Raw genomic sequence first — 27,832 nt, forward strand, 5'->3', positions numbered from 1 at the left:
GCGGTGGGCGGCCTCGCGGTGCCTAGGCTTGGGCGGCCCGCCTGGGTCGCTCAGTCGCGCGGAGCCCGGCCAGGGAGCGCAGGCGGCGGCAGGATGAACAGCATCAAGAACGTGCCGGCGCGGGTGCTGAACCGCAGGCCTGGCCACAGCCTGGAGGCCGAGCGCGAGCAGTTCGACAAGACCCAGGCGAGCGGCGGGGCCGCGGGCGGGCGGGCTGGCGGACTGCGCCCTCTCCCCTTCCCCTCACACACGTCCCTCGAGCCCGGCCTGCGCCCGTCCCCGGGGTGCCCCAGGCCCCTCTCTCCCGGCCGCCTGTATTCCCCTGGCTGCATCTCGGTCACGGCCACCCCAGATCCCCGGCCTCCGCCGCCCCGGACGCAGGTGAACCGGAAGCGCGCGCCGGCGCCCGGGCCGGAGGCGGCGCGGGGGGCTGGGGTGGCCGGGACTGAGATGCCGCCGGGGACTGAGATGCAACTGAGGGGCCCAGGTGGCCCGGGAACCGGCCAGGTATTCAGGGACTGAGATACGGTCGGGGGCCGAGATGGCTAGGGGACAGCGGTGTCCAGGGACCGAGAGGCGGCCGGGGACCTCGGGTGCCCAGGGGCCGAGAGGCGGCTGGACACCTCAGATGGCCAGAGCACCAAAGTGTCCAGAGACTGAGGCGGGTGGGGACCGAGGTGGCCGGGAGCCCAGGTGGCGGAAGGGGATCCAGCTGGAGGGGGCCGAGACGCCGCGGTGGGCCAGGTGGGTCAAGGTACGTCCCGGGCCCGGGTGCGTCCAGCCCGGGTTGGCCCGAGTGGATTTCTCCACCCTGAGCGCCTCCCCTCCCGGGCTCCGGCCACCTTTTTCCACGCCTTAAAAGAATGCCCCCTCTTCGGAGAAGCAATGCATTTCCTTCAAGGAAACTCAGTGCTTCCTTTCCTCCTGAGTTGTTTTCCAGGGCCGCACAATATCTTATTATCTGCTTGGCGAAAAGTTTCACGTATGTAGCCAGACTTGTTTGCCCGAGCCATTGGCCCACATATAAACAGGTTCACACCCCCTTATTAAATGCCGGCGCCTGACAGACAGAAACTTCCTAGGGTTCCCTTCCTGCACTTCCCACGCTCAGGCATCTCTTCCTGAGGGTGGCCTATCCCGGGAAGGTTATTTTAACAATGAAACAATGACAGGGGGTGTGTATTTGTCCGTGTGTTCCTGCTGAGACCACACTGATGAGGGCTGAGACCACACTGATGAGGGCGTTGCTGTTTCTGGTTTTCTGTTCCTTTTTATTTTACCAACACTGAGGTGGTGTTCTGCCTGGGTGGGGGTGGGGGGAACTTACTTGTTTATTTGCCAAAGTAAGTCAACCAGGACTGACACAACAGAAAGTTTTTCTTTAGAGATAAGCCGTGGACTTCCCTGGCGGTCCAGTGGTTAAGACTGTGCCCTGCATGCTGGGGGCAGGGGTTCCATCCCTAGTTGGAGGACTAAGATCCTCCAAGGGTAGGCCAGAAAACGAAAGGAGCTAGAAGGATGGAACTTACCCCTGTCTGAAGCCAGGTGGTGACATTTGTGTCTGCCATTATTAGCAAGGTTCTCCCTGTAGGAGCAACAACTTCTGAGGTGTCTTTCAAATCAAGTTAGTACATGCAACCTACAACAACTTTCGCTTTGAAGTAAGAGAAAATGCAGAGGAAACAGCTAACCTTTGTGCTTGAGATTAACAAGGAAAATGATAATAAAACCTTGGCTCTAGGAAAGCCTAGCCACAAATTATTAATTTATCCTTGTGATCATCATCATCCGGCCCCTGGTATATTTTCAGCCCAGATAGCCCATCATAAAAACAAACGTGGCATTTAATTTAAAGTCATTAATGCATAATTAACTGTGCCAGGAATTTACAGAAGGATGGGGAGAAAAATTTAATTGGCAGAGAGAATCTGGATGTTGTCAGATGTTATTCAGTCTCGGATTTTTAGTTTCTTTCACGCTTTTGAGAAGGTTTAGAGAGGCCGGATTGCTACATAGAAGAGATGAAATTAAAGGGCTGAGTTCATTGATCTTACTCTTAAATTGTGATAAATCAAGGGCAAGCTTCCCGAATGTCAAAGAGAGTTCCCGATACAGCACCGCATATTTTGATGGTTGGTTTGGTAAACAAGAGGGTGTTTTGTTCTTGCTGCTTGGTTTTTTCTCAGAGGCTGAGAGTGTTACTTACAATGAATAATTCTTTCTAATAGGTGAATCTCATAGGCTTTACCCATTCCAGGGCTCTTTTTTTTTTTTTTCTGGAAAGATGGGAGTTCAGGTTCAGTGTCTAGATTTGTCTTCAGAATGACTTATTGAGAGATGCAGGAATAAGGTTTTGTGCATGGTTAATATTTAATTAGCTCGCTCCCAGAAATATCTAGTGAGCTGCCAGCCGGGCCCCATTGGAGGAAAGGACATGGAGAGCCGAAGCTGCTGCTTACAGGTCTCCTTCTGAACAGAAAATAGTGCATCCAGCCCTCAAACACTCCTTGCCTTCGCAATGCACTGTCCGGGTCTCCTCGTTGACCACAGCACCCTGTATATCAGAGGGGCATTTTGGCTTCCTTAGAACATGTGTCCCCACTGTCCTGCCAGCCTCGCTATTCCTCCTGGCCTTATGGGTCAAGAAGAGGAAAAATGTGACTGACCACACCCTGTTTTGCAAAAGGGTTTCTAACCCTGCCCGGGTCAGGAAAGTGGAGGGAGGGCAGTCTTGCATCCTTCACGTTGCGGGTACTCGTGGTTGTTATGTGATGTCAGTGCGTGAGTGCCTGTGTATTAATCCCCAGGGCGCTGTGCAGAAAGCTGGTCTATTCTTCCCCAAGACTTTATGGTCCCTTTGGTGATAAAGCCCCTTTTTAAAATGGAAGGGACAAAACTGCACTGGCGTTTTGTTGTTGTAGTGTTCTGAGTACAGAACACTGGGATACAGCGTACCCGTGTTCTGAACATGAAAATCACCTGTCTTGTTTCGAAGGTGGTGCGATATCACCGAAAGTTGGTGCACCTGTGTCCCTGGGCAGGGTGCTGAACTCCTGTTCCCTGTAAAAATAGAGAAAATTCCATCTACTTCCTTGGGCTGTTTCAAGGTCTAGAAACGATGGGGTGGGCTAAAGAGGCCCCCCGCCCCACACCAAAGATGTCCATGTCCTAATTCCTGGAACCCGTGAATATCTTAGCAGTCCTGGGTAAGAAAAATGCTAATCAGAGGACCTTAAAAATAGGGGGCATGGCCTGGGTTAGCCAGGTGGTCCCAGTGTAATTACAGTACCTTTAAATGTGGAAGAGGTCACGAGGAGGTCAGGGTGATGTGCGGTGAGGGGGACGCCGTGGGACATTGCTGGCTTTAAAGCTGAAGGAATGTGAGTGTCCTCTAGAAGCTGAAAAAGGCCAAGAAATGGATTTTTTCACAAAACTTCTAGAAAGAAACGCAGCCCTGCAGGCATCTTGATTTCAGCCCCTAAGATCCATTTTGGACTTCTGACCTCCAGAACTGTAAGATGATATGTTTGTGTTGTTTTAAACCACTGAGCCCACTGTGGTCATTTGTTAACAGGAGGAATATTCAGCAAATACCATCAAAACGCGAAACATGTAGTATGGAGCTCTGCAAGTGGTCAGCGATAGCCTTCTTTCTCCCTGCCCCCACCTCCCCGAAAAGCTTTACAATTTGAGAACTATTTCAGACCTTCCACTAGCGAGGAGACCCATCTTTGAGGCCTAGCATGGGTGATGGCTCAGCAGATGGGAGTCCTAGAAATGCTAAACCCTAAGCTTGTTCTCTTCCTTGTCTATGAGCACATTGGCTGTCTGGGCCTCTGTTTCCCGTGCAGGAAATGGAATCAGAGCCCCAAAGCTTCTTTAAGGTCAGGACGAGAGAGGGGCCCCATTGCTCAGTGAGCCGTGCCGGCGGGGGAAGAAGAGCATCACGCCTGGGTGGGAGGGTCAGGAGTTAGGGGCTTTCTGGGAGGGGTGGGAGCTGTGGAGGGGGAGCAGCAGGCGGTAAACTGTTCATACGTTCAATTTTTCAGGTCAGTGACATACTGCCTCTGTGGAAATGAAATCTTACAAAGATTAACATTTATTGACACTTAGGGCTTCTCACCCTGGCTTGTCCAATAGAGACAGAATAGGAGCCACCTGTATCACGTTTAGATTACTTAGCCACCCTAAAGACATAAGCAGGTGAAATTAATTTTCATCGTATATTTTATTTAGCCCAGTGTATCCAAACTACGGGGCTTCCCCGGTGGCTCAGCGGTAAAGAATCTGCCTGCAGTGCAGGGGACAAGGGATTGGTCCCTGGGTCGGGAAGATCCCCTGGAGAAGGGAATGAGAGCCCGCTCCAGAACTCGTGCCTGGATAATCCCATGGACAGAGAAGACTGGCGGGCTGCAGTCCATGGGGCCACAAAGAGTCGGACACGCCTGAGCACGCACATCCAAAATATAACGATCCCAGCACGTAATCACTGTGGAAATTATGAATGGGGTATTTTACATTCTTTTCCTCCTCCTGAGTCTTCAGACTCGTTTTGTGTTTGATTCAGCACATCTCAATTTGGGCTCACATTTCAGGTGCTCGGTAACTTGGCCGGCAGCTACTGGATTGGTTGACCGGGTGTTAGAATCACCTGGGGGCGTTTTTACACTTGTCAGTGTCTAAATCCTGGTGACTGGGAGTGATTTGACTTGGATTGGAGTCCTGCGCACATGGTCTATTAAAGTTCCCTAGCCAGGAATTCTGTAGAACCTCAGAATCAAAGGCAAGCCCCAGCACACGGACAGGTGTTTGGGCACTTCACTTGAATTTCTGGTTTGAAGGCCGTTCCCAAATTGGCAGTAGTCTTTTGGACTTCCGATTTCCTCTGTCCTGACTTGCCTACGCGTGAGTGTCATCACCCGTCTCCGCCGGGCAGGCAGACTTACACACTCTCCCTTTTAAAAAACATTTTATAGTTGATTTACAATGTCTAATTTCTGTTGTACAGCAAAGTGACTCAGTTATACATATAGTCTTTTCATATTCTTCTCCACTATGGTTTATCGCAGGAATACAGTTCCCTGTGCTATACGGAAGGACCTTGTTGTTTATCCATCCGGCGTGTAATAGTTTGCATCTGCTAACCCCAGACTCCGAGTCCTTCCGTCCCCTGGTCACCCACCCCCTTGGCAATCACAAATCTGTTCTCTATGTTGTAAGTCTGTTTTTGTTGTGTTGATGAATTCACTTGTGTCATATTTTAGATTCCACATAGAAGTGATATCATAGGGTCTTACTCTTTCTGACTCATTTCACTTAGTATGATCATTTCTAGGTCCCTCCGTGTTGCTGCAAATGGCGTGACTCATTCTTTTAGTGGCTGTGTTATATTCCCTTGTGTATATGTGCCGCATCTTTATCCATCCACCTGTTGATGGATACGTTGTTTCCATGCCTTGGCTGTTGTAAATAATTATACATGCTCCCTTTCCGTCTTCCGTATTCCTTATAGATACTGTGGTATTACAACACTGTAAGTCACCAACCCCTTTCTGGGCCTCATTTAAATGTTTATTTTAAAAAAGTTCCCCTACCTCTGAGTCTAGGAGGAAACCTCAACCATATGGTGGAAGTCAGAAAGCCCCCAGTTCCACCCACGTCTGTCGGCTCCCGGAAGGCTGGGGCAAAGGAAGGGGCCTGGCACCCAGCGTAGGCTGATTGAAAGGCTAACGAGAGGTGAGCCCGAGGTTTTCTGAAAAGGAAGGGAGAACCAACCTGGCTCACAACCCGGCTCACAACCCCCTGGGATGCTGCCCGCAAAGCCACACCTGAGCAGCCCTAGCAGCAGTGGTCTTCCTCCCCGGCCCCCAGGGGTGGGCCAGCTGGGGTGGGTGGGGGGTGGTGAGCCGTGCCCTTCCTTCCAATGGCACTGCTGTTTCATGCCCCTGAGACACCCTCCACCTGGTCCTGCCCCATCAGCCCGCTTGGTGATGCTCAGGACAGCTGCTGACTTCCGGGTTCCTGCGTTTTCCCCCCAGAATCCCCCTGGGCTCCCCATGTGTCTTGTGACCTCTTGGTCCAGGCTGGGGTGAGGCTGCGGTTGCTCATCCTTCTCCACCCTCTTCCCACCTTTGCTGTGCGTTTCTCCCATGCGTTCATGAGGGACCACTGACTGACTGTTGGCTTGGTTCTGGTGCCCTGGGATGTGTCTCTTCTGAGGGTGTTCACTTTGGTAAAGGAGGTGGGAGATGGGCAGGGGGGCTCTGTGCCTCAGTCACCCCATCTGCAAAATGGAGCTAATCCTAGCGCCCGAGTCATGGAGTAGGTGTGAGGCTTTGTGGGACGCCCCAGCGCCTGGTGCAGAGCCGGTGCTCGACCGAGCAGCTGTTGGCCATTAGGCTGTGCGTGGGAACGCAGGCTAGACCAAAGAAATAGAAGTAGCGCCCTCCTGGCTTCTGTCCCTGTGTCCCCAGATGAGCCTCTGTAAGTGGGGAGCTGGGGCGGTCAGGGAGGGCTGCCACAGAAGGTAGGGAGCCGCCCATTCCTGGCAGGGCGATCCTGCGGTGCCACCTTCTCAGGTATGGCAGGCCCTGTTCCTGGGTGACTCTGTGCCCTGGAAGATGCCCCAGGGGGACCCCCCAGAGAGGTTGGGGGAGGCCAGCTGGGACTTCTTGGCAGAAAGGCCTGCCCTCCTGACCTTGCCCCCAGGTCAGCGTCCCGTTTGTGAATGAAACCCGCCTGGGCACTGAGTCCAGCTGCGCGAGGTGGAAACTCTTTGGAATCGAGTCTAGGCCTGCTTGGCTGGGGCAGTGGGGCGGGAGGTGGGGGGGGGGAGCGCAGGGAAACCCAGCCAGCTAACCTGAGCTGGGTCCCAGAGAGCGTTTGCCAGGAGCGCCTCTGCCAGCCAGGCCAACAGCAGTACCCTTCCCCCGCTCCACCTGGCTCCAGGGTGGACTCAAATATCACCTTGTTTGCAAAGCCTTCCTGTGCTGCCCTAGTTCTCGCGATGCTATCCCCATTTGCTTCCCCGTCTCCCGAAACCCTGCAGCCAAACCAGCAGGAGTGGGTGGACCTGAGGCTGGGCATGTGTTTGGATCCAGAGTCACTCGAGGAGGAGAGATCGTATAGCCTCCCTCCCAGCCCCTAAGCACCATCCCCTGAACCCCAGGGTCCTCAGGCAGGACACCCTTGACTCCTCCTGTGTCCTGGCACCCAGGAGTGCCTGGCTCAGGACCCAATTGGCGAGTGTGCACCAAATGAATGGGTGCCCTGGGGACCCGTGGGTCTCCCTTCTTTGATGCTGCTGCTGCTTGGTGAAGCCTAAAAGGCCCTGCCACCCACTGCAGGGAAAGACTGAGCCCTTGGAGAAAAGTTTAGTAGAGGCGGGGTTGTTTTTCCTCCTGCTGAAACAAACACAAATCTCAAGTTGCAATAGGTTCTCCCGCCAGAGTGACTCAGCCTCCTAGATTGTGGGCCAGACAGGTCTGGGGAGTGATGTCAGCAGGACCCAGGAAGGAACCTGCCCCGGGTCTGGCTCCCTGTCCGTCCTGGAGGCGGGACTCAGACCACATCCTCCTGTACCACTTCCTCCTCATGTGTCACCTGCAGAGCCCAGGGGTGGTGGTGGGGGGCGGGGAAGTGGCAGTGCCCACCCCCACTGAGCCTCATCCTGGGGAATGGGAGGAGCCCGCCTGGGGCTCATGCCCTCCCCTCCCCTATCCAGTTTCATAAGGTCAAATGATTGAGGGGCTCGGACCAAGCGGGGACTGGGGGGCGGGAGTGGAGGGAAAAGACGGTTGAATGGGCAGGATGGTGTCGCTCTACAGACTTCCCATCTGCTGAAATGACCAAGCTGCCGACCTCTGACCCTGAGTTCCCACCGCTTTGCCTATGACAACATCCAGCCACCTGTCTGGCTACAGAAATCCTGTGTTTGCTTCATCAGTGGCCATCGAGGTGGCAAAAGCATTTGAATGCGGTCTCTCTTTGCTCTTTGGAAACACTAAAGCAGGATAACCCACCTCTCTGCCAGCCCCTGTGCCCCAGCTCTTTGAAGGACGTTTTTTGTTTTTTGTTTTTTTTTTTTTTTTGGTCCCTGCCAAGTGCTACCATGAAGTGTCAAGATAACAGGACGAGGAAGATTAAGTCTGATTCATTTCAGGGTTGGTTTTAAAAATAGAAATGGTTTTATAGTTGCCTTTGGTATTTAGTGGTTAAATCATTAGCTGGAGAAAGAGACACACACACTACCCTGAATTTAACCAGCACTTAATTTTGAAAGAGTTTTTGTTCATTCAAGTTTTCACCCTTTCACTCATCCAATAAAGATTTATTGACCACGGGTTTGAGGACTAGAGGTACAGCAGGGAGCAAGCAAGACCAGCCAGGTTCCTCATGCCAAGTTCAAGTTCAGGGCTGGGAGGTAGAATAAATGATTAACACATGGTTTCAGAGAATAAGTACCCTGGGTGAAAGTGACCGAGAGAGTGCTCTCTGTGTGGAGGAGGGGGCTGCTCTAGAGAGGGGGCTTGGAGGAAAATTCCTGGGAGGGGCGTCTTAGAGCAGAGCAGGGTGACCCCAGAAGCACCGCTGGGCCTGGGGGTGGGACCAGACTTGCCCTGTTTGAGGACCAGAAGGAAAGCAGTGTGGCTAGAACAGAGCAAGATGTCCCACCCCTCCCACGAAGATGTCCTACATCTTCGTATGTGTTTGTGTCCTCCAAGACCCAAGGGTTTTTTATTCCTGCTTCCCAGATGGGAAAGAGGAGGTTTCTAAAGTGAAGGTTCCCTAGTGAGTCAGGGTGCGCGGGCCTGGGGTCTCCGGGCCAGGGTGCCGTGGGTGGCCGTGGTGGAGCCGGGAGAGCCGACCTGTATTTGTCCCCATGCACGTGGGCTCCTGGGGAAGGGGTCTCCCCGAGTCTGCATTCCTCTGCTGTGCAGAGGCCCCATAGCCTGGCTGGGAGGTCAGACCTCACAGAGAACAGTCAGGGCTGCAGCCTCTGCGGTCACTGGGCTCTGACCCCTTGCTGCGGTTTCCAGAACAGTGGCTCTGTGAGTAGTTGCATACTCGGTGACCATGCTCCCCTGAGGTGCTCCCTGGGCGCCCTCTGCCTGGTGTGCAGTCCCATGGCGATGGGGCGGGCAGGAGGTCTTAACTTCTGTCTCGAGTCCACAGCAGGTGCCCAGGTGGCAAGCCTCGGGGAATATCACCTGTGGGGTCTACTCCCCACCCCCCGCCCCACCTCACCGGGTGCCCTCCTGACTGCACAGAGATGCTCCCTCTGTGTTCCTGGGGGTCACCCATCCAGGGCCAAGCGCCCCTGGAGGCTCTGTCCACCCTGGTCCTGGGATTGTCGCCCTGGGCTTGACTCCCAGGCCTCTGCTGGCACCAGACGGGGTTTTATTTGACAAACAAGAACGAGACTGTTCCTGGAAGCAGGGCAGGTGTGTCCTGGGGTCCCACAGACCCAGTGGAGCCCACATAAGAGGCCTTCCTAGAGGTCCCCAGCTCGGCGGCCAGACAGGAGCCGCCCCAGGAGGAGCCGGAGGGAGCCAAAATGAAGTCAGGCAACCTTCCTTGCCCACAGGAATGGGGACCCTTGGGAGACCCCCCCCAGCTCCTTGCCACCGCCCAGTTGCTGTTATTCCCTGTGGTTTGCACAAATCCGGATCCGGAATCCGCATGATGACTTGGGGTCAGGCCAGGTCCTCCCTGGGTGACAGCAGGTCTGGGACCCAGGTCCCTGCAGTGGGACAGAGGGGCCTGAAGGACGTGCGGGCCCCCAGCCCCCCAGCCCCTCCTGCTGTGAGACCCAGGACCGGCGGTGTCTAAGGGGACTGTCTGCAGAGCCAACAGCCTGGGTCCCGGTGCTACCCGGCCACCCTGGGGACTGCTCACCCTGGGTTAGTGGGGAGGGTCACGGGAGGCTTGTCTGGGGGGACAGCGCCTGGAGTAGTGCCCAGTGGGGTGTGGGTGCTGGGGCTGCGTTTCCTCATTATGACCTTGAGCAATTGACTTAACCTTCTCGAGCTCTGATTTCTTCATCCACCTGCTTCCAGGGTTACTCAGGAGACTAAATGAGATAATGCTGGTAAGACGCTCGGCACGGTGCCTGGCACATGGCTGAACTTGATAAAAATAATTTTATTAGTCATTTATTGAGGCCAGCTCTCTGGCCCTTCAGCATGAAGTATGCCTCCTGCCAGCTTCCCTGGGGCCAGCGATTCCAAGTGCATCTCCAGAGCCTGCTGGAGGCCTCCCAGCCCTCAGCCTGGTCCTCCCTGTCCAGAGGGGCAGGCCCCTTGCCATGAGGAGGTCCGTGGGCCTAGGCTTGGAGTTCTCCAGCAGAGAAGGAGCAGCCGTGGTCTGAATGCTCGGGACGTGGTGTAGTCACCCAGCCTCAGGGTCCACCTCTGCCTGCCCTCCCCTGTCTCTGCAGAACCCCCTCAGCTCCTTCCCCCGGAGTCCCCCTACCATCACCCGGCATATCTGGGGGTCTCACAGACCCACCGTTCCTGCTCTTGTCCTGCTCTCCCAGCCTGGTTCAGAAGTGGGCACAGCTGCTCCCTGCCCTCCCCTGCCACGCACCCCTCGCCCCCATCATCCCCAGCCACTCAAAGATTGAGTGGGAAGTCAGATAAACAGACCCCCAGGACGGTCGCCACCTGCCCCTTGCCAATCCCCGCCCCCTCCCCGGACCCTCTCTTCAGTTTGGGCTCTTCTATCTCCACACCCAGTGAAAAAGGGAAAGTATTAGTAACTCAGTCATGTCCAACTCTTTGCGACCCCATGGACTGTATGTAGCCCATCAGGCTCCTCTGTCCATGGGATTCTCCAGGATACTGGAATGGGTTGCTGTTTTCCTTCTCCAGGGGATCTTCCTGACTTACGGATTGAACCCATGTCTCCTGCATTGGCAGGCGGGTTCTTTATCACTTGTGCCACCTGGGAAGCCGGTCTCCACACCCAGGCTCCTAATCAACCCATTCTGCTTGAAGTTTCTGCTGTCTCCCGGAGGGAAAGGCTCTCTCCATGGCAGTTGATCCTGCCCGTCCTGAGAGATTATACTCTGTTGGCAGAACTGCCCCGCTTGTTGGACCAGGGCGGAAGGCAGCCTCTTTCAGTCCCCGGTGTCCCTCTGACTGCCCCCCACCCCTTGGTCTCCCCACAGGCACTGGGGGGCTGGTGGAGGACGCCGTGCTGTGTGGACAGGACCGGGTGTCGTAGTCAGAGCCGCCCTGGACTGGAAGCCCGGGAGCAGAGCCATGGCGGAGTCGGCCGGCACAGATTCCTGGGCTGAGGAGAGGAACCGCGGTGTTCCCCACCCCCCGATTCTGCGGCACATGCAGGACAGTCTAGGGAGGCGATGGGCACCCCGGGGCCTGCTGTCCTGTCCTGGGACGGGGCTTGGCTGCCGCGCCTGGCAGGAACAGCAGGCCTGTGAGCGTCCACAGACTCCCTCTGTGTGAGCACTGTGCCTCCTTGGGAGACTTCCCAGCCCACACATCTGCCGCTGCACACAACGGGGCCTGTTCCCTCCGGGAGGGACCCTGTTCCCGCAGCCGGTGGCGCAGGGAGCGGGCGGCACCAGGAGGCGGGGCTTATGGGGGGACAGGAGGGGCCTGGTGCCCAGACTGTGCCGCGGGCCTGAGTCACCCACATCTCGCTGGGTCCCCAGAGCCTCCCTCGCTGCCTCTGGAAACCGTCCATGTGCACCCCAGGGCACTGACATGGACTTGGGGGAAGGGGGTGGGGGGTGAGTAAGGACACTGTCAGGGATGCTGAGTGCGTGGAGAAGCGTAAATCAGGGGAGACTGAAACAGTGGGAGGAAGTGGACTCCCCAGAGGAAAGGCCGGGTGCGCTTCCTGGGGGTCCAGGCCCAGCCATGAGAGGGTGCTTACATCTGGACTGACGCTGCGGGAGGGCGGGGAGGTGGGCCCAGCTCCCGGCTCCCCTGCTGGGCCCCAGCCGGCCCACTTGGGCAGGGTGGGTCGCTGCTGCAGGCTGGGGGAAGGGGGGCAGGGGGCTGGCCTCCAGGAGGAAGGGGGTCTGGGGTCGGCCCCAGGACAGCGGGAGGGCAGGGCGCCTGCTGAGCCTGACTGCAGGTGACATTTTGGTGTCCCCCAGCCTTCGGGGCAGCCTGCTTTGCACGTGTGGCCCTCCTCTGCGCTGGCCCATGGTCTTGCAGGCCAGGTGGCAGTCGTCAGAGCCAGCTCAAGTGTTAGGGTAGCTGGGGGATGGGGTTACACACCCCAGAGACGGGCCCACTCCCACCTTACGGGCTGGTGTGCCCGCCCCGCCAGCTCTCTGCCTGTGCTGGAAGGAGGGGCCTGGGAGCTGGACCACAGGATCGTTAAGGACACAGCCAGACCTGTCTGTGCCCTTATTAGCTGTACAGATACCCAAGCTCTTGGAGCCTCAGTTTCCTCATCAGGAAAGTGGGCTCATGTCCATTGGGAGCGTGTTGCCTGGACCTGGCGCAGGGGAGTGCCCAGGCGTTGCTGGTTGTTGATCTCCGTCCTCAGCCTCTGTGGGCTGAGTTCTCTGCCTGATGGGGCGTGATGTTGGCCAGCAGGCAGCAGTACACCCGGGCCGGCTCCTCTCACAGTTGATGCCTGTGGAACGCGGGCAGGCGCCTGGGCCTCAGGGAGGCTGAGCTGGCAGAGGACCAGCAAACACAGAACAGATGGCTAGGGAGCCTTCCGTGTCTGGCTCGCCAAGGCTTCTCACGTAAGGGGAGCCAGAACCAGCCTGTGTCCTCTCAGGACCCTGGTCCACAGTGAGGCCAGAGCCGCACCTCCAGCCTGGCCCTTGATGCCGGGGGAGCCGCCCCCCAGGGCCCAGCGTGCTGTGTGCCGCTGCCCAGCTCTCCCCGAGCCCCCAAGAACAGCCACAATGGGTGCTGTGTGTGAAAGGAGGTCAGCCGGCCTGGCTGGGGTGGGCGTGAGGGGCCCAGCCGGCCCAGCCCCAGCCACTCCCAGGTCCGGGAGCCGGAGCAGAAAGCACGGCCATGGCTCTTGGGGTTGCTCTCCTAGCAGAGCAGGCCTCCAGTCGGTCACAACAGGACCACAGATGAGTGAGATCGCCTCGTGCGTGGCAGGGCCAGGTCCTGTTGCCCCCGCTCCAGAGACGGAGAGCAGAGTGGCCTCCGGGTTAGAAAGAAAGGAAACGCCCACTGCCCCTAGGGGTTCTCTCTCCATCCTGTCTTGCTCCCATCACAGCTGGGCCCGCTCCAGACAAGTCGGGGCAGGACCGGGCTGCAGGGGGAGCAGGGACCCCCTTGCCTAGCCTTGAGAGCTCCCTGGACGGCTGAGGCCACGTGGGGTCTGGGGCCGCACTTGTAGGGGACTTGGGAGAATCGCTGAGCTGGAGAGGTGTCTACACTGGGCAGGGACCCCATCCAACCCTCCCACCAACCAGCAGCTCTTCTCACTCGATCCACAAGCTCAGGGCTAGGTGGGTGGACAGAGGCTTACAAGACCTGTCACCACGTGGAGAATTAAAACATATCCATGAGCAAGCCCAGGGCCAGTGGTGGTTCCTGGGTGAGTGGGGTGGGGGTGACAGTCAGTGCCCCGAGCCTTTGGTGAGGGAACAGTCATATCCAGGAAGCCTTCTCGGAAGAGGAGGCGTTGTGCGCAGGGGGTCAAGACTCCAGCAGGTGGAGGAGGGAGGGGACCTGAGGCTGCCACCTTGCTCGGAGCCTGAGTGGGGGCAGCATGTGTGTAGGTGGGTCCTCCCCTTCCTGCCACCCCTGGTGGGTTGCAGTCACTGTTTGGGTCAGTGGGGCTGGGAGCTGAGTCAGGACTCACCCACCCAGGATGCACACAGACAGGCTGTGGGACCTGGTGTATCCTGGTTTTCCACGTAGTGGCTGTGGGGGCCTCATCTCTCTAGGCCAGGCCCCGGGGTAAAGTGGGGGTGACATGCATCTCCTGGTGGAGTCCTGGAAGGCTCAGGCCACAGCAGTCTCTCCAAGAGGCGGGACCCATGGAAGCTGTCAGGAGGGGACTGGCCTTGCCCCCAGGGTCCCGGGGGGCCACACCTTCTGGGGAGAAGGAACTGCCTGCAGTTTTCAGATCAGAGTTGTTCTCCTGCAGCACAAGCTGGCCCTTGGCCTTATTTCCCAGACCCCAGATGCTCTCAGTGGCGGCAGCATCGAGCGTTAGTTGTAGTTTGAGCTGCACGTATCAAGTGAAAGAAAAGTCCCGAGTGGTCTGGTTTGCTTAGGTTAGAGAATTTCTTTTTTTAAAATCATATTTATTTAATTTTTGACTGTGTTGGGTCTTAGTTGTGGTGGGCAGGATCTCGCCTTGTGGCTCTCAGGCTCAGGAGTTGCATTGGGCAGGCTTAGTTGCCCCGTGGCGTGGGGACTCTTGGTTCCCAGCCAGGGGTCAAACCTGCGTCCCCGGCATTGGAAGGTGGATTCTTCACCACTGGACCACCAGGGAAGTCCCTCAGAGAATTTCCGTTCTCCCCTCATCTCTGCCCTCGCCTCTAACCAGCGGGAAGGAGCCATCCTGTCTTTGTGTCCCCTCCGTTGGCTGCTCTCTCCCAGGAAGGCTGCCGGGTGGGTCTCTGACCTCTGTCTCCTCTGTCCCCTCCCAGGCCATCAGCATCAGCAAAGCCATCAACACCCAGGAGGCCCCCGTGAAGGAGAAGCATGCCCGGCGTATCCTCCCTGCGGCCTTTCCTCTGGGCCCCTGGGGGAGGTGGGGAGTGTGAGGCGTGCATGGGGGAGATGGATGTGGGGAGCAGCGGGCGCTGCGGACAGCCCGATGAGGCGTGGCCCCCACGGCCTGGTGCCAGCCTTGCTCGGCCCCTTCCAGACTCTGAGTCCCGCCTGGGGAAGGCCACCTATTGTCTTGGGCCGTTGGGCCCGGCATGGGACGTGGGGCACGACCGTGCCTTGCTTAGCTGAGAACCACAGTGCTCAGTAGGGGGCCAGCGGGGGGCGGGGAGGGGGCTGGTGGCCCGCCACCCCCATCTCTGTGGTCAGTCTCCTGCTTGGCTGCACCCACCGAGCCCTCACCCACACTGGGGGCTCTGCCGTGTGCACTTGGCCTTGACCTGGCAGGCATCATCCTGGGCACTCACCACGAGAAGGGGGCCTTCACCTTCTGGTCCTACGCCATTGGGCTCCCGCTGCCCAGCAGTGCCATCCTCAGCTGGAAGTTCTGCCACGTGCTCCACAAGGTCCTCCGGGATGGGCACCCCAATGTGAGTAGCTGCCACCCGCTGGTCCAGGGGCCCTGGCCCTCCTTCTGCCACCCCCACCCCCGCGAGCACCGCCGAGCCGCGTCCTCTGAAATGAGTATGGGACCGTCCGCAAGTCTGGGCCCCTCAGCTCTGGGCTGGCCGCCCGTCCTGCCGCTGCCCTCCGTCTGCCCCGCCTCGAGGGAGCAAGTGTCAGCCCTGCCCCTGGAAGGCACTGGCTCCTTCATCCTTCCCCCTTTGTCCCCGCCTCGAGGCAGGTGCTACACGACTGCCAGCGGTACCGGAGCAACATTCGGGAGGTCGGAGACCTGTGGGTAGGTGCGGGGAGCGGGCGCGGGGGCTTGGGGGCACACGGGGCCTGGGGAACGGAGCCCCAGTGGTGGTGTCCTCCCAGCAGAGTCAGAGCCACGTTCTCGGGGGCCGCGGTTGGGGAGGAGAGCGTCAGTACCTGAACCTGAGCCTTGTTCTTAAGACCTGGCGCAGGAAGCCCCAGACGCACCGCTGGTGGGCCCTCCAGCTCCAGAATTCAGCCCTTCAGTCCCTGGAGGTCGAGTGCCCCACACTGAGTCTAGGTGAGGGGTGCAGACTCTAGGCCCCCCAGGACCGTTGGCAGCTGTCGAATCTTGGGAATCTGTGTTTTCAGCAGGCTCCCCAAAGATTCTCATCCACAGTGAGGTCTCAGAGCCCCCAGCAGCGTGTGTTCTAGGTCCGCTCCACAATCAGGAATCAGGGGCATCCCCCAGGCAGAGAGAGGGCCCCTGGCCTTATTTGTCCTCCAGGAGCATGGCTGGGGCTGCATCAGCCATGCAGGGGGCCGGGCGGGCCTCTGGAACTGACCAACCTGCAGTGGGGAGGCCCCTAGAAGGAAAACGCGTCCCTGGTGCCATCTGCAGACGTGGGCCCAGCTGCTGTGGCCACGGGGGACGTGGTGTTGGGAGGAGGTGGTGGGGAGGGTGTGTGTACACACCCATAGGAATGTAGCTCCCTGGCTGCCACCAGCATTTTAATAAAGTGTCCCGGCTCAGAACTGGCCTCTTGCCTGGACAAAGAGCTCTTTTGTCACAAGAGTCTCTCTGGCAAGACCGATAAGGAGAGAGCAATAGGCAGGGAGGGAGCTGGCAGAGAAACTCTTCAGGGAAAGGAGGTCAGCCACCTCTGGTGAGCTGAGCGGTGTTTGTTGAATGAATAAGGGACCGGGTGGGTGGGCGCAGGACCGACATCCCACTCGTGGCCTTGCTTCTTGCAGCCTTGGCTTCCTTGCTGGGCCCAAGGGGTTCCCGGGCACGTCCTCACCCCGGGCTTTCTCCGCAGGGTCACTTGCACGACCGATACGGGCAGCTGGTGAATATTTACACCAAACTCTTGCTGACCAAGATCTCCTTTCACCTCAAGGTAGCTTCCTCAGGGGAGTCTGGGGTTCTTCCCCCCGCTCCACCGCCACGACATCAAGGAAGGTGGGGGGGTGTCGGACACTCCAGACAGACGGCAGGGAAGTCAGAAGGCCTAGGGGTGGCTCCCAGCGTGGGGCTCTGGCTGGACCTCGCATCCTCTCCACCTCAGGGTCTGCAGGCAGTGCCCGGGGCGGGTGGTGGCTCCACAGGCTGGGGGGTGGGGGCTGCTGCTCCAGCCCCTCCCTCCCTCAGATACTGGAGGCGGCACTGGGCCAGAGCCGAGGGGGGCTGAGGTTGCATGGGGGTGTCCTCTCCACAGCACCCGCAGTTTCCTGCGGGCCTGGAGGTGACAGACGAGGTGCTGGAGAAGGCGGCTGGGACCGATGTCAACAACATGTGAGTCCCCCGGCTCCCCCAGGGTGGGGGTTGTGCCCTGTCCCAGGGCCGAAGGTCACGGGTGCCCAGAAGATGAGGCTGAAGCTAAAGGGATGGGCTCACGTGGAACTGGGTGTTTTGGCTGAAGGACCGCCGTCTGGGTATCATGCGAGGGTGTAGCCACGAGCATCCCTCCTGCCTGGGGGGCTGGGGGCACGCCCCGCACCCCTCCCACCCAGCTCTTCCTCCTTCCCCTGTAGCTTCCAGCTCACCGTGGAGATGTTCGATTACATGGACTGCGAGCTGAAGCTCTCTGAATCAGGTGAGCCGCCGGGGGGACCCTGGGGCCTCCAGGTGCTCCAAAGCGCAGGGAGGAGAGGCCTTTTCACCCCTGCAGGATGCCAGGCCCCTGGTGGGCATGTCCAGGGCGAGGTCTGGCAGAAGGAGCCCCGCTCTGTTGGCCCCAAGGTAGGAGAGGGGAGGGCAGGCCGTGGAGGACCCCAGGAGCCATGTCTTCAGGTTTCCAACCACCTCCTACCCAGGGCAGTTAGTTTGGGACAGTCCCACCCATTCTCTGCCGTGAAAGGCCTCTGAGTCACTTCTCCCTGCCCAGGAACCCAACAGCCTTAGGACAGGAAATCTCAGCCCCACCACCTCCCCATACCGCCACCAGGGCTGCAGAGGTGACGGTTTTGAGTGGCAGCTTCGAGACAACTTGTGGGTGACTCGGTGCGCTCCATAGGAGAGTGAGAGGCAGATGCCTTTTTAAGGGGAAGCCAGGAGTTAGAAAGAGTAGGTCCGGGCAGCCTCCTGGCGCCGGTGTCTGGACCCTGAGGCCGGGTGGTCTGGTGTTGGGGGCAGCTGTCCGGAGGTGTGCCTCTCCCCGAGGGCACCCCCACCCCATGTGCCAGCATCTCCTGGAGAAACAGCCTGAGGGGGAGTGGGCGTTCCCCACCCTGAGCTTTCTAACAGCCCCAAACGGAAACATCCTGAACGCCCCCCAGATGAGAAGTGACTGAGTTGTGTTTTAAAACCCCAAGTCGTGTTTTATGTGTATTTAGATTTTTTTACAAGGAAAACACTTGGCCTGACACGTAACTAAGAATCAAGGTTTGAGCAGGTGCTGTGCCTCCCCCGCGGCCCTTCCCTCCCGGGCGTCCTCGTGTCACCCTGGAGGCTTGCAGTTGGCCCCACCCCAGGCAAGGCGGGAGTAGGCCCGAGGTAGGGCCCCTGTCTGGAACAGTGTCCCCCGTGGACCGCCCTGGGTGTCACCTACTCACGTCTCTCCCTGCCCCAGAGAGGGGCCCGGCCTGGGGCAGCAGTACGTCTGTCTCTTTCCCTCCTGCTTGGTCCATCGGATGAAAGGATGATTCTCAGGGGCAGGGAAGATTGACCCCGGGATCAAGTGAGGTTTTGGGGTCCCTTGGGGTTTGCAGAACCACATCCTGAATCTGCTGCTATGAGACTGGCCAAGCCTGGGCTGTTCCACGTCTGTGCAACCTTAGGTCTCTCAGATTCAGAGTGAGGGGGGAGCCTGTGGGTACAGGACTGTCGAAGTCACCCGGATCCTCGGGCCCGCTGCCTGGAGGCTCTCGGGAGACGAGAGTCGCTGGCCGAGCTGAGCTGGGGTTCGTGTGCCCCCGCCTTGCTGTCATCCTCATTGGTGGGAGGGCTGGGCCTCAGTCTGCGGCAGCTTCAGAGCCTGGGGTCCCTCCTCGCCTCGAGGAGCGCGCCAGTTGCCGAGAGGCTGGGGTCGAGTCCCACTGCCCAGCAGGACTGGCAAGGCCAGTAACCCAGGCCATTGCCCTGTCTTCGGGTGACAGCCAGCTGTCCTCACCGTGGTCATCCCTACTCCTGTGACCGGAGTAGGCTCCACACTGGTGTCTCCGGGTCCCCTGTTCAGGCTCCTCCTGCCCCTCTTTTCTGCAGTTTTCCGGCAGCTCAACACGGCCATCGCTGTGTCCCAGATGTCCTCAGGCCAGTGCCGCCTGGCCCCCCTCATCCAGGTCATCCAGGACTGCAGCCACCTCTACCACTACACGGTCAAGCTTATGTTCAAGCTGCACTCCTGTGAGTCCCCGTGCCCTGAACCCTGCCTGCCTCGGCCTTGAGGGTCAGCTGAAGCCCCAGAGGGCTGTGCGGACAGCCTGTGTTAGGGATGGGAATTGAGCAATCTTTAAGATACTCATTTATTATTTATAAATATATTTATATATTATTTATTTATTGCTTACATATTATTTATATAATGAGTAATAAGCCCATTACCCATTAATAGAAATAACATTTGTTATGGAAAAAAAAAATAACTATTTTCCAAAAACAAAGATTTAGCAGGGAGAGCTGCAGAGATTTACATGTTTGCAGTTCCCTTGACCGCCTGGCCCCGGAGGCCGCAGTGGGGCCTCTCCTGTGCCGCTGGGGAGCACTGGGAGTCCCGTGGTGTCTCCTTAGTGTTCAGAAGGGGTCTGTGCGCTGCTCCACCGTCAGCCGTCTGACTCCAGTCCTGACGCCCCAGCAGAGCCTGGCGGGCAGTGGGCTGTGCTTGAGGTTCCGCCCATCCTTCGCTCACTCAGTTGAAAGCCTGACCCCCTCACAGGGGTTCCTGGGGCCTCCTGATGGTGGGTGGGACCCAACCAGGTGGCAGGAGGTCTTGTCTCTAGTCTCCGATGGTTTCTAGAAGGGGGAGGAGCAAGGAGGGGCCAGGGAGGGAGCCCTTTGAAGTCTCAGAGCGGTGAGCAGAGAGGAAGCCCCTCCAACCTTGCTGCCCCCAGGTCTCCCAGCGGACACCCTGCAAGGTCACAGGGACCGGTTCCACGAACAGTTTCACAGGTACCGGCCTGGGCGGGGTTGAGGATGGCAAGAACGGGGCTCCTCGGCTCTCGCCACAGCGCTGGGGCTGCGGGCCGGGTCCTGGCTCCTGATGATCTGCCTCCCTCCCTCCCGCAGCCTCAGGAACTTCTTCCGCAGAGCCTCGGACATGCTCTACTTCAAGCGGCTCATCCAGATCCCCCGGCTGCCCGAGGTACCTGCGCCCTCCAGTGGCCGCCGCCGGGGCTGCAGCCCTCCCTGTCCCTGCGCTGGGATGGGGTTGGGGGGGCGTGTGGCTGGGGGGTCGGCAGAGGGAGGGGCTTCCTGGTTGTTGGGGCGGGGAGCGCCCAGCAGCTTTCACCCACTGCCTCCGCAGGGACCCCCCAACTTCCTGCGGGCCTCGGCGCTGGCCGAGCACATCAAGCCGGTGGTGGTGATCCCCGAGGAGGCCCCCGAGGACGAGGAACCCGAGAACCTCATTGAGATCAGCACGGGGCCCCCCGCGGGGGAACCAGCGGTGAGCGGCGCCCCCTCCCTCCCTCCTCCCTCCCTCCCTCCCTCCCTCGGTCTCCTGGGGGAGCGGGGCGGAACTCACCGAGCAAGCATTGTTGCCCGTGGCAGGTGGTGGCGGACCTCTTCGAGCAGACCTTTGGACCCCCCAATGGCTCTGTGAAGGACGACAGGTGAGGGCCTGGGGAGCCCACTGCAGTGCAGGGCGGTGGAGATGGGGAACAACAGCCTTCAGGGAGCTGTGATCCTGAAAGACCACGGGTGGGGGACACAAGCAGGAGATGCCCAAATCTACTGAAGATAAGACCGGGGGCTGTGCCCCGGTCCCCCAAGGGCCCTGCGTGACTGAGCTTGAGCGTCAGGGCCCGCCGACCTCTGTCCCCAGGGACCTCCAGATCGAGGCCTTGAAGCGGGAGGTGGAGATGCTCCGCAGCGAGCTGGACAAGATCAAGCTAGAGGTGAGGGGTGCGGGCAGTGGGGCTGGACCCGGGGCTGGCCGGCCTGCGGACCCCACACCCACACCCGCGCCCCTCCCGCCGCCCAGGCCCAGCGGTTCATCTCGCAGCTGAAGGGCCAGGTGAACGCGCTGGAGGCAGAGCTGGAGGAGCAGCGGAAGCAGAAGCAGAAGGCCCTGGTGGACAACGAGCAGCTCCGCCATGAGCTGGCCCAGCTGCGCGCCGCCCAAGTGGAGGGCGAGCGGAACCAGGGGCTGCGCGAGGAGGCCGAGAGTATGTGGGCAGGGCCGGGGGGTGGGGCAGATGGGGGGAGCTGATCCCGAGTTGGGGGTCACGGCCACGGCCTCTTCCGCCCCTGCAGAGAAGGCCAGCGCTACAGAGGCACGCTACAACAAGCTGAAGGAAAAGCACAGCGAGCTTGTCAACACGCACGCCGAGCTGCTCAGGAAGGTAGGCCGGTACACAGAGGGGCGGGAGGGGAGCCCCGAGCGTGGCGGAGCCTGAACCGAACCCGTCCAGTCTGTCCGTGCAGAACGCGGACACGGCCAAGCAGCTGACCGTGACGCAGCAGAGCCAGGAGGAGGTGGCGCGGGTGAAGGAGCAGCTGGCCTTCCAGGTGGAGCAGGTGAAGCGGGAGTCAGAGATGAAGGTGCGTCTTGGAGCCCCCGCCCCCACCATGCCCAGAGCACCCCCCCACCCCCCCGTCTCCACTGCCCCCTGTAACATCCTGTCCCACCATGTCCAGCTGGAGGAGCAGAGTGACCAGCTGGAGAAGCTCAAGAGGGAGCTGGAGGCCAAGGCGGGAGAGCTGGTGCGCGTGCAGGAGGTGCTGAGCCGCACGGAGCAGGTGTGGGGCCTCCCCAGCTAGGAGCATGGGGTTCAGAGGGGCCCTTGGTTTGGGGTGCAGCTGGGACGAGCACCAGGGGACACTTGGGAAGCAGGAACTGGTCCTCGCTCAGCCCTCAGTCCCTACCCCCTAGTCTTGTGGGCCCCTAGGAACTGTGAATTCAGGTGGGGATGGGGCGGGCAGGCACCCGGCAGCCCACTCACACACTGGGTGTTCACAGAGTGGGTCGGAACTGAGCTCCAGGCTGGATGCGCTGAGTGTGGACAGGGACGAGCTGAGCAGGGTCGTGCAGCAGCGCGAGGCTGACCTGCTGGCAGCCCAGAGCCTGGCTCGGGAGAAGGAGGAGGCGCTGAACCAGGAGCGGCAGCGCGTCTCCCGGGAGAGGGACGAGCTGCAGGGGCGGCTGGCGGACAAGGTAGGAGAAGGTAGCGGGACTCGCCCTCCCTGTGTGATGGCCGCCTGGGGACAGGAGCCCTTCTTAGCACTGAGCTGGCTGCCCTGCTCTGGCAGGAGCCGCCCAGGCACTGAGGGGTGGAGCAGGACCTCTCTCCAGAGCCCCCTCCTCAGCGAGGGTCTTAGGGGGCACCTGGCTAGCTGACCTGGCCGGGGTCTCCACCACCCCTCTGTCTCCCCCGCCCTCCAGGAGTCTCAGGAGCAGGGGCTGCAGCAGAGGCTGCTGGACGAGCAGTTCGCGATGCTCCGGGCTACTGCCGCGGAGGCTGAACGCATCCTGCAGGATGCGGTGGGCAAGCTGGACGACCCCCTGCACCTGCGCTGCACCAGCTCCCCAGGTAGGGCCGCCCGCCTGCCCACTGTCCCTCCCGCCCTACACCCTGAGAGAGGTGGGCTGCGTGCTGGGGCCTCAGCCCAGGCCCCTCCCCTGACCCGGCCTCCTTGTCTGGCAGACTACCTAGTGAGCAGGGCCCAGGCCGCCCTGGACGCGGTGAGCGCCCTGGAGAAGGGCCACGCCCAGTACCTGACCTCCAGAGCAGGTGAGTGCCCTGGACAGTGCATGGGACAGGGCAGAGGCCGCAGGCCGTGGTGCCCACCGGCCATTGCCACCTGTGGGCCGCCTCTTCAGGGAGCCACACCCTGGAGCCCACCCACCCTGCAGGCCTGGGGTCCCACAGACCCCGGTTTGGTTCCTGCTCTGCTGCTTTGTAGCTGCGTGCCCTGGGCCTGCCCCGCTCCCCCCTGCGCTCTGGGAGCTGGGCTGCTGGGCCCTTGGGGCTCTTGGGCGGGGAGGCAGCACCAGGCCTCGCTGCGAGGCAGCAGTGTTAGGGTGTGTCGTCCCCCCGAGCAGACGCCTCCGGCCTCGTGGCGGCCCTGACCCGGTTCTCGCACCTGACTGCGGACACCATCGTCCATGGCAGCGCCACCTCCCACCTGGCCCCCACCGACCCTGCTGACCGTAAGTGGGCCCCAGGCGCGTGCCACATGTGGTCCTTGTGGACCTGGGAAGGGGGGCGGCTGCAGAGAGGTTCTGGCGTCAGGCCGGGCCAGGGTCGTCCAGGGCTCCCCCCTTACAGCCCTCTTCCCCACCCCAGGCCTGATCGACACTTGCAGGGAGTGTGGGGCCCGGGCGCTGGAGCTCATGGGGCAGCTGCAGGAACAGCAGGCCCTGCTGCAGGCCCGGCCTGGCCTGGTGCGGACCCCCCTGCAGGGCATCCTCCAGCTGGGCCAGGTGAGGCGGGCAGCGGAGCGTGGGCCAGGAGGAGGGCGGTGGGGCCGGGGTCCCGTTTCTCCGTATCTCCTTCCAGCTTGGGCTGAGCAGGGGCTCAAGTGCAGGGCCTGCCACTGCGGGGCACAGGTTGGGGAAAGAGCACTGCCCGTCTGGCCCCCAGGCTCTGTGGGGCAGCCAGGGCAGAATCCATCCACCCTGCCTGACTCCCGGATGCCTCATCCCCCAGGAGCTGAAGCCCAAGAGCCTGGACGTGCGTCAGGAGGAGCTCGGGGCTATGGTGGACAAGGAGATGGCAGCCACATCTGCGGCCATCGAAGATGCCGTGCGGAGGATTGAGGTGAGGACTGGGGGTGGGGGCAGGAGTCCGGGTGCGCCTCCCTCTGCGGGAGGGCCAGATGGCTTCTGCAGGTCAGAGGCGAGGGGGCGGCCGAGGCTCTGTGACTGATGAGGTGGTGGGGGCTGACCAGCACCAGTGTCCCCCTTCGTTGCATGCTGCCCTCCTCCCAGCCCACTCAAAGCTCTTGTCGTTGGGTGTAGGACATGATGAACCAGGCCCGCCATGCCAGCTCTGGGGTGAAGCTGGAAGTGAACGAGAGGTGAGCCCCACTGTGCCTCCCGGTCTCCCCGGGGCGGGTTCCTCAGTTTTCCCGGATCTGGGGAGGTGGGTTCTATCCCTCTGACTGCTTAGCCCTCCAGTAAGAAGGGCTGGGAACTGGCAGAGCACACCCTGCCCTGTGGGCCCACCTGCTGCGCGCCCACGAGGCCGCAGCTCCCTGGTTCCCCGTGGCTTCCAGGGCCACAGTGCAGACCCTTTTCACTCGTTCCCCGTCCCTCCTGCTCCTCCCAGGATCCTCAACTCCTGCACGGATTTGATGAAGGTGAGTGGCTGGCTGAGACCCAAGCTGGGTGGGCTCTGTACCTGGCAGGGCCGCCCAAGGGTGACTTGTGTCTTGATCTTGGCAGGCCATCCGGCTCCTGGTGACAACATCCACCAGCCTGCAAAAGGAGATCGTGGAGAGTGGCAGGGTGAGCTGGGCTGCTGGTGGGATGGGGCATCCCTGGCTGGGCCAGGTGGGGCCCACTCCTTAGTGGGCAGGCTGCACAGCTGGGCCATCGAGGACAGATTCCTGCAAGGGGCCTGACCCCAGAGCCCTCTTTGTCCCAAATCTCCCTGTGGTTTAAGATTCCCCCCAGGGCTCCTTTTGGGCGTGAAACTCCTGAAGTGTACAGAATGGCGGCAGCAGGCCCTCCCCCAGGGCCTGCAGCGTGCCTGGGACCCACAGCCCAGGGGTGCGCCCCTGTGGCTGGGTGAGGGGAGAGGAAGAAGGGCTCGCCCCTGGGGATCTGGTGTCCTCCTGGTGACATCCTTGACTGGTCCACCCTGTCCTCCTGTCACCACTAGGGGGCAGCCACGCAGCAGGAATTTTATGCCAAGAACTCGAGGTGGACGGAAGGCCTGATCTCTGCCTCCAAGGCGGTGGGCTGGGGAGCCACCCAACTGGTGTATGTTGCCCCAGGTCTGGGGGTGGGGTGGAGGGGGCAGGGTTGAGGTGCTCAGGGTTTGCGGAGGGGGCGTGGGGGTGCCTGGCTGTCCAGGGGGTCGGAGACCCAGGCCCCACCCGTTCTGCCCCCAGGGAGTCGGCAGACAAGGTGGTGCTGCACATGGGCAAGTACGAGGAGCTCATCGTCTGCTCGCATGAGATCGCGGCCAGCACGGCCCAGCTGGTGGCGGCCTCCAAGGTGAGGTTCCTTGGCCTCCCCGGGAGGGAGACCGCGGGGCGGTGGTGCACGCGGTGGGCCCGTCCCTGAGCCATCCCCGCGCCACCCACGCCCCCAGGTGAAGGCCGACAAGCACAGCCCCCACCTGAGTCGCCTGCAGGAGTGCTCGCGCACTGTCAACGAGATGGCCGCCAACGTGGTGGCCTCCACCAAGTCGGGCCAGGAGCAGGTCGAAGACAGAGGTGGGCACTGGCGTCCCCGTGGGGCGGGGCGGGGGTGGGGAAGGCACGCAGACACTGACCCACCCCGCTCTGCCCACAGACACCATGGACTTCTCCGGCCTCTCCCTCATCAAGCTGAAGAAGCAGGAGATGGAGACCCAGGTAGCTGCCCTCCCACCTCCCCTTCCTGTCCTGTTCTGCACCCCCCCTGCTCCTGTGCAGTCCCCTCTCCCTGGGGCGAGGCCCAGCCTGCTGAGCTGCTGTGCGGGGCTGCAGGTGCGGGCCCTGGAGCTGGAGAAGACGCTGGAGGTGGAACGTGTGCGCCTCGGGGAGCTGCGGAGGCAGCACTACCTGCTGGCCGGGGCCGTGGGGGCACCTGGCGAGGAGGAGCCCAGCCAGCCCAGCGCTGCCCCCCGCAGCGGGACCAAGAAGCCGCCCCTGGCCCAGAAACCCACTGTGGCCCCAAGGCAGGACCACCAGGTGCCCAGCCGGTGGGGGGGGGGGGGTGACGGGATGGGCCCTGGGGTGCTGGCCCTTGGGGACAGTCAGACACCACTGACCGGGGGGGAGCAGACACATTGCCTGGCATCCCAGGGAGCATGGCAGGGGCCCAGAGCTCATCCCACGGGAGGTGCGGGGGGCCCTGACCCAGGGTGTGTCCTGCACTCCCGGCCGTGGCCACTGAGCCCCTCACCTTTGACTCTTGCAGCTCGAGAAGAAGGATGGCAGCTACGCAGCTCAAGTCGTGAACTAAGCCCCCTGCAAGGGGTCCGGCAGGGAGGCTGACGGGAGACCTGGGCCTCATGGCTGAGGCGCCTCCGAGAGGCCCGGCCGCCCCCCAGGGGCCCAAGCCCCTGGCCCCCAGCCCTCACTGAGGGCTGACCACACGCCCAGGACTGACTGAGGCTGTCCTCCTGGACAAGAGCCTGTTTATCTGCAACAGGGACCGCTGAGAGCAGCTAGGCCCTGGCGGCCTGAGCCACAGCTCTTCGGGAAATACACAGAGCGTTTTGAGTATTTTGAGCTAGACCTTTTGTGAGTTTGTGTTCCGCACACCGGAAGGCAGGGCCACTCCCTGCCCTCTGGACCTGCGGTCTGAGGTTAGCGATGAAGGGCACAGTCTGTGCTGGCTGCTGGGGACGGGTGAGAGGTCACTTGTTTGTAGCCCTCTTGGGGCGTGGGCTCCAGGGAGACATGACTGGTGTGGCCCCAGGCAAAGCAGGATGGGGTCTCGCCCCTTTCTCCCTGGGCCTCGCCCTAGGGCGTCACTGACGCCTAGGGTGCGCCGAGCACAGGGAGGTGACCTTGACCTGGGAGAGGCGGGCCCCGCGCCCACCGGGCACAGGTGCTGCCACCCCCCCGGAGTCTGCGGTGACCCTCCTCCTTCCTGTTCTTCACTCCCCGGATCTGCCAGCCCTGCCCGGGAGCCCTCACCCCTTGCCCACCGCCTTCCTCCCTCTGCCGCCCCCACCCCTGGGAGGCTTCCAACCACACAAGGCCCAGAAGCCAGGAGCTGCCTGCCCACTCTGCAGATCAAAAGTACCTCCTGCTCCCCGGGAAGGGGCGCGTTTGGATGAGCGTGCTCCCCTGCCGCCCCCCTCCTCCGGGGAAAGGGGGAGACCCCGGGTCTTTGCGTGTAGTTATTTCCTTGTGTTGAAGGGTCCTACTGGCAATAAAACGCACTGACTGTTGTCACCCTTGGCCCCCTGAGGAGCCGCGTCTGGTGGTGCTTCTCTCTGCAGCCAGGACGCTCGGCGGAGAAGGGGCCCACCAAGTCTGTACAGTGGAGCACTAGGGGCTACAGAAAGCCTTCTGGTGCTTTTTCTGCCAAGAAGCGTCCAGCTTGTTTCCCAAGGGGAGGGCTATGACGCTGGGGCGCCTGTTGCTGTCTTAGGGCTTTTCCTCAAGAGGCCTCTGTTGCCAGCCAGAGGCCCCCGCCCCAGCGCTGTGGGAAGCTGTACCCCTTTCAGAAAGGGAGGGGTGAGGCCGATTCCTGGCAGTCAAGACTTGCACCTGCATGTCACACGCCTGAGCATGGTGGCAAGCCTGACTCCTGGCCGCGGCTGCCTGTAGTGGCAACACAGAGTCGAGTCTTTAGGGAACTTACCGGGCGCCGAGGCTCCTCAGAGCGCAGTGGGCTGCACCGCACCCTCCTTCCCCAGCAGCACCCTGGGCACAGCCTTGGCCGGCTGCCTCAGAAACCGCGCCCTCCCTGCTGGTCGCCAGCACTTGGGGAACCCAAGGACGATGCAGGTCGGGGGAGAAGCAGGTCACCTTGGGTGGCTCCTGCCCTGTGGCCTCCTGCAAGCACCCTGCTCCGGGGCTGTGGTTTCCTGACCACGAGGTGGGGCCCTGCCGCCTCCAGGGTGGTTGGCAAGGGGCGGGTGAGGTCAGGTGAGAAAGGGCTCCTTGAGCTGGAAGGGCACGGGGAGGGAGCAGCGTCTGCTCGTCTGCTAGGGAGACGGTTTCAGCCAACAGACCGACGCACCCGGTTCTTGCACCAAATCCAAACCAGTGCAGAAGCATGTGCGCTGGCTACACTCACGACCCCAGCGGACACACCTTTCCCTGGAGCCCCCATCGGTGAGCACACCACCTACCA

General features: G+C 60.8%; 1 protein-coding gene and 2 long non-coding RNA genes across 11 annotated transcripts; 2 read left to right on the forward strand and 1 right to left on the reverse strand.

Annotated features, from left to right (window-relative positions):
* On the forward strand, nt 1-26,925 carry HIP1R (huntingtin interacting protein 1 related). Of its 7 annotated transcripts, none has more exons than XM_025267732.3 (32): nt 5-186; nt 14,609-14,672; nt 15,078-15,220; nt 15,471-15,531; nt 16,464-16,609; nt 16,928-17,004; nt 17,244-17,305; nt 18,913-19,053; nt 19,758-19,815; nt 19,933-20,008; nt 20,171-20,311; nt 20,416-20,477; nt 20,690-20,762; nt 20,849-21,032; nt 21,121-21,209; nt 21,292-21,408; nt 21,505-21,606; nt 21,827-22,021; nt 22,250-22,397; nt 22,512-22,598; nt 22,910-23,017; nt 23,154-23,290; nt 23,517-23,627; nt 23,828-23,886; nt 24,138-24,168; nt 24,254-24,316; nt 24,693-24,793; nt 24,925-25,030; nt 25,128-25,251; nt 25,331-25,392; nt 25,507-25,710; nt 25,940-26,925. In XM_025267732.3, the coding sequence occupies exons 1-32, from the start codon at nt 94-96 to the stop codon at nt 25,982-25,984; spliced, it is 3,270 nt and encodes a 1,089-aa protein (XP_025123517.1). In that variant the 5' UTR covers nt 5-93; the 3' UTR covers nt 25,985-26,925. The 7 variants fall into 7 exon arrangements, 5 of the variants coding, with proteins under 5 accessions (XP_025123519.1, XP_044786190.1, XP_025123517.1 ...); XM_006047200.4 differs by having other exon boundaries at nt 6-186; nt 15,475-15,531; nt 16,529-16,609; XM_025267733.3 differs by having other exon boundaries at nt 101-186; nt 16,529-16,609.
* LOC123329944 lies at nt 193-14,608 on the forward strand. Of its 2 annotated transcripts, none has more exons than XR_006545573.2 (2): nt 193-3,513; nt 11,171-14,608. It is a non-coding gene; the product is annotated as an uncharacterized LOC123329944 (long non-coding RNA). The 2 variants fall into 2 exon arrangements; XR_006545574.2 differs by lacking the exon at nt 11,171-14,608 and adding an exon at nt 4,237-4,486.
* On the reverse strand, nt 2,431-3,845 carry LOC123329943. Of its 2 annotated transcripts, XR_006545572.1 has the most exons (4): nt 3,707-3,845; nt 3,290-3,398; nt 2,980-3,060; nt 2,431-2,554 (listed from the first exon to the last, which is right to left on the reverse strand). It is a non-coding gene; the product is annotated as an uncharacterized LOC123329943 (long non-coding RNA). The 2 variants fall into 2 exon arrangements; XR_006545571.1 differs by lacking the exon at nt 2,431-2,554 and having other exon boundaries at nt 2,975-3,060.
* Nucleotides 26,926-27,832: the final 907 nt, after the last annotated feature.

This window comes from Bubalus bubalis, chromosome 17 (assembly GCF_019923935.1).
Source record: "Bubalus bubalis isolate 160015118507 breed Murrah chromosome 17, NDDB_SH_1, whole genome shotgun sequence".
Classification (NCBI taxonomy): Eukaryota; Metazoa; Chordata; class Mammalia; order Artiodactyla; family Bovidae; genus Bubalus; species Bubalus bubalis.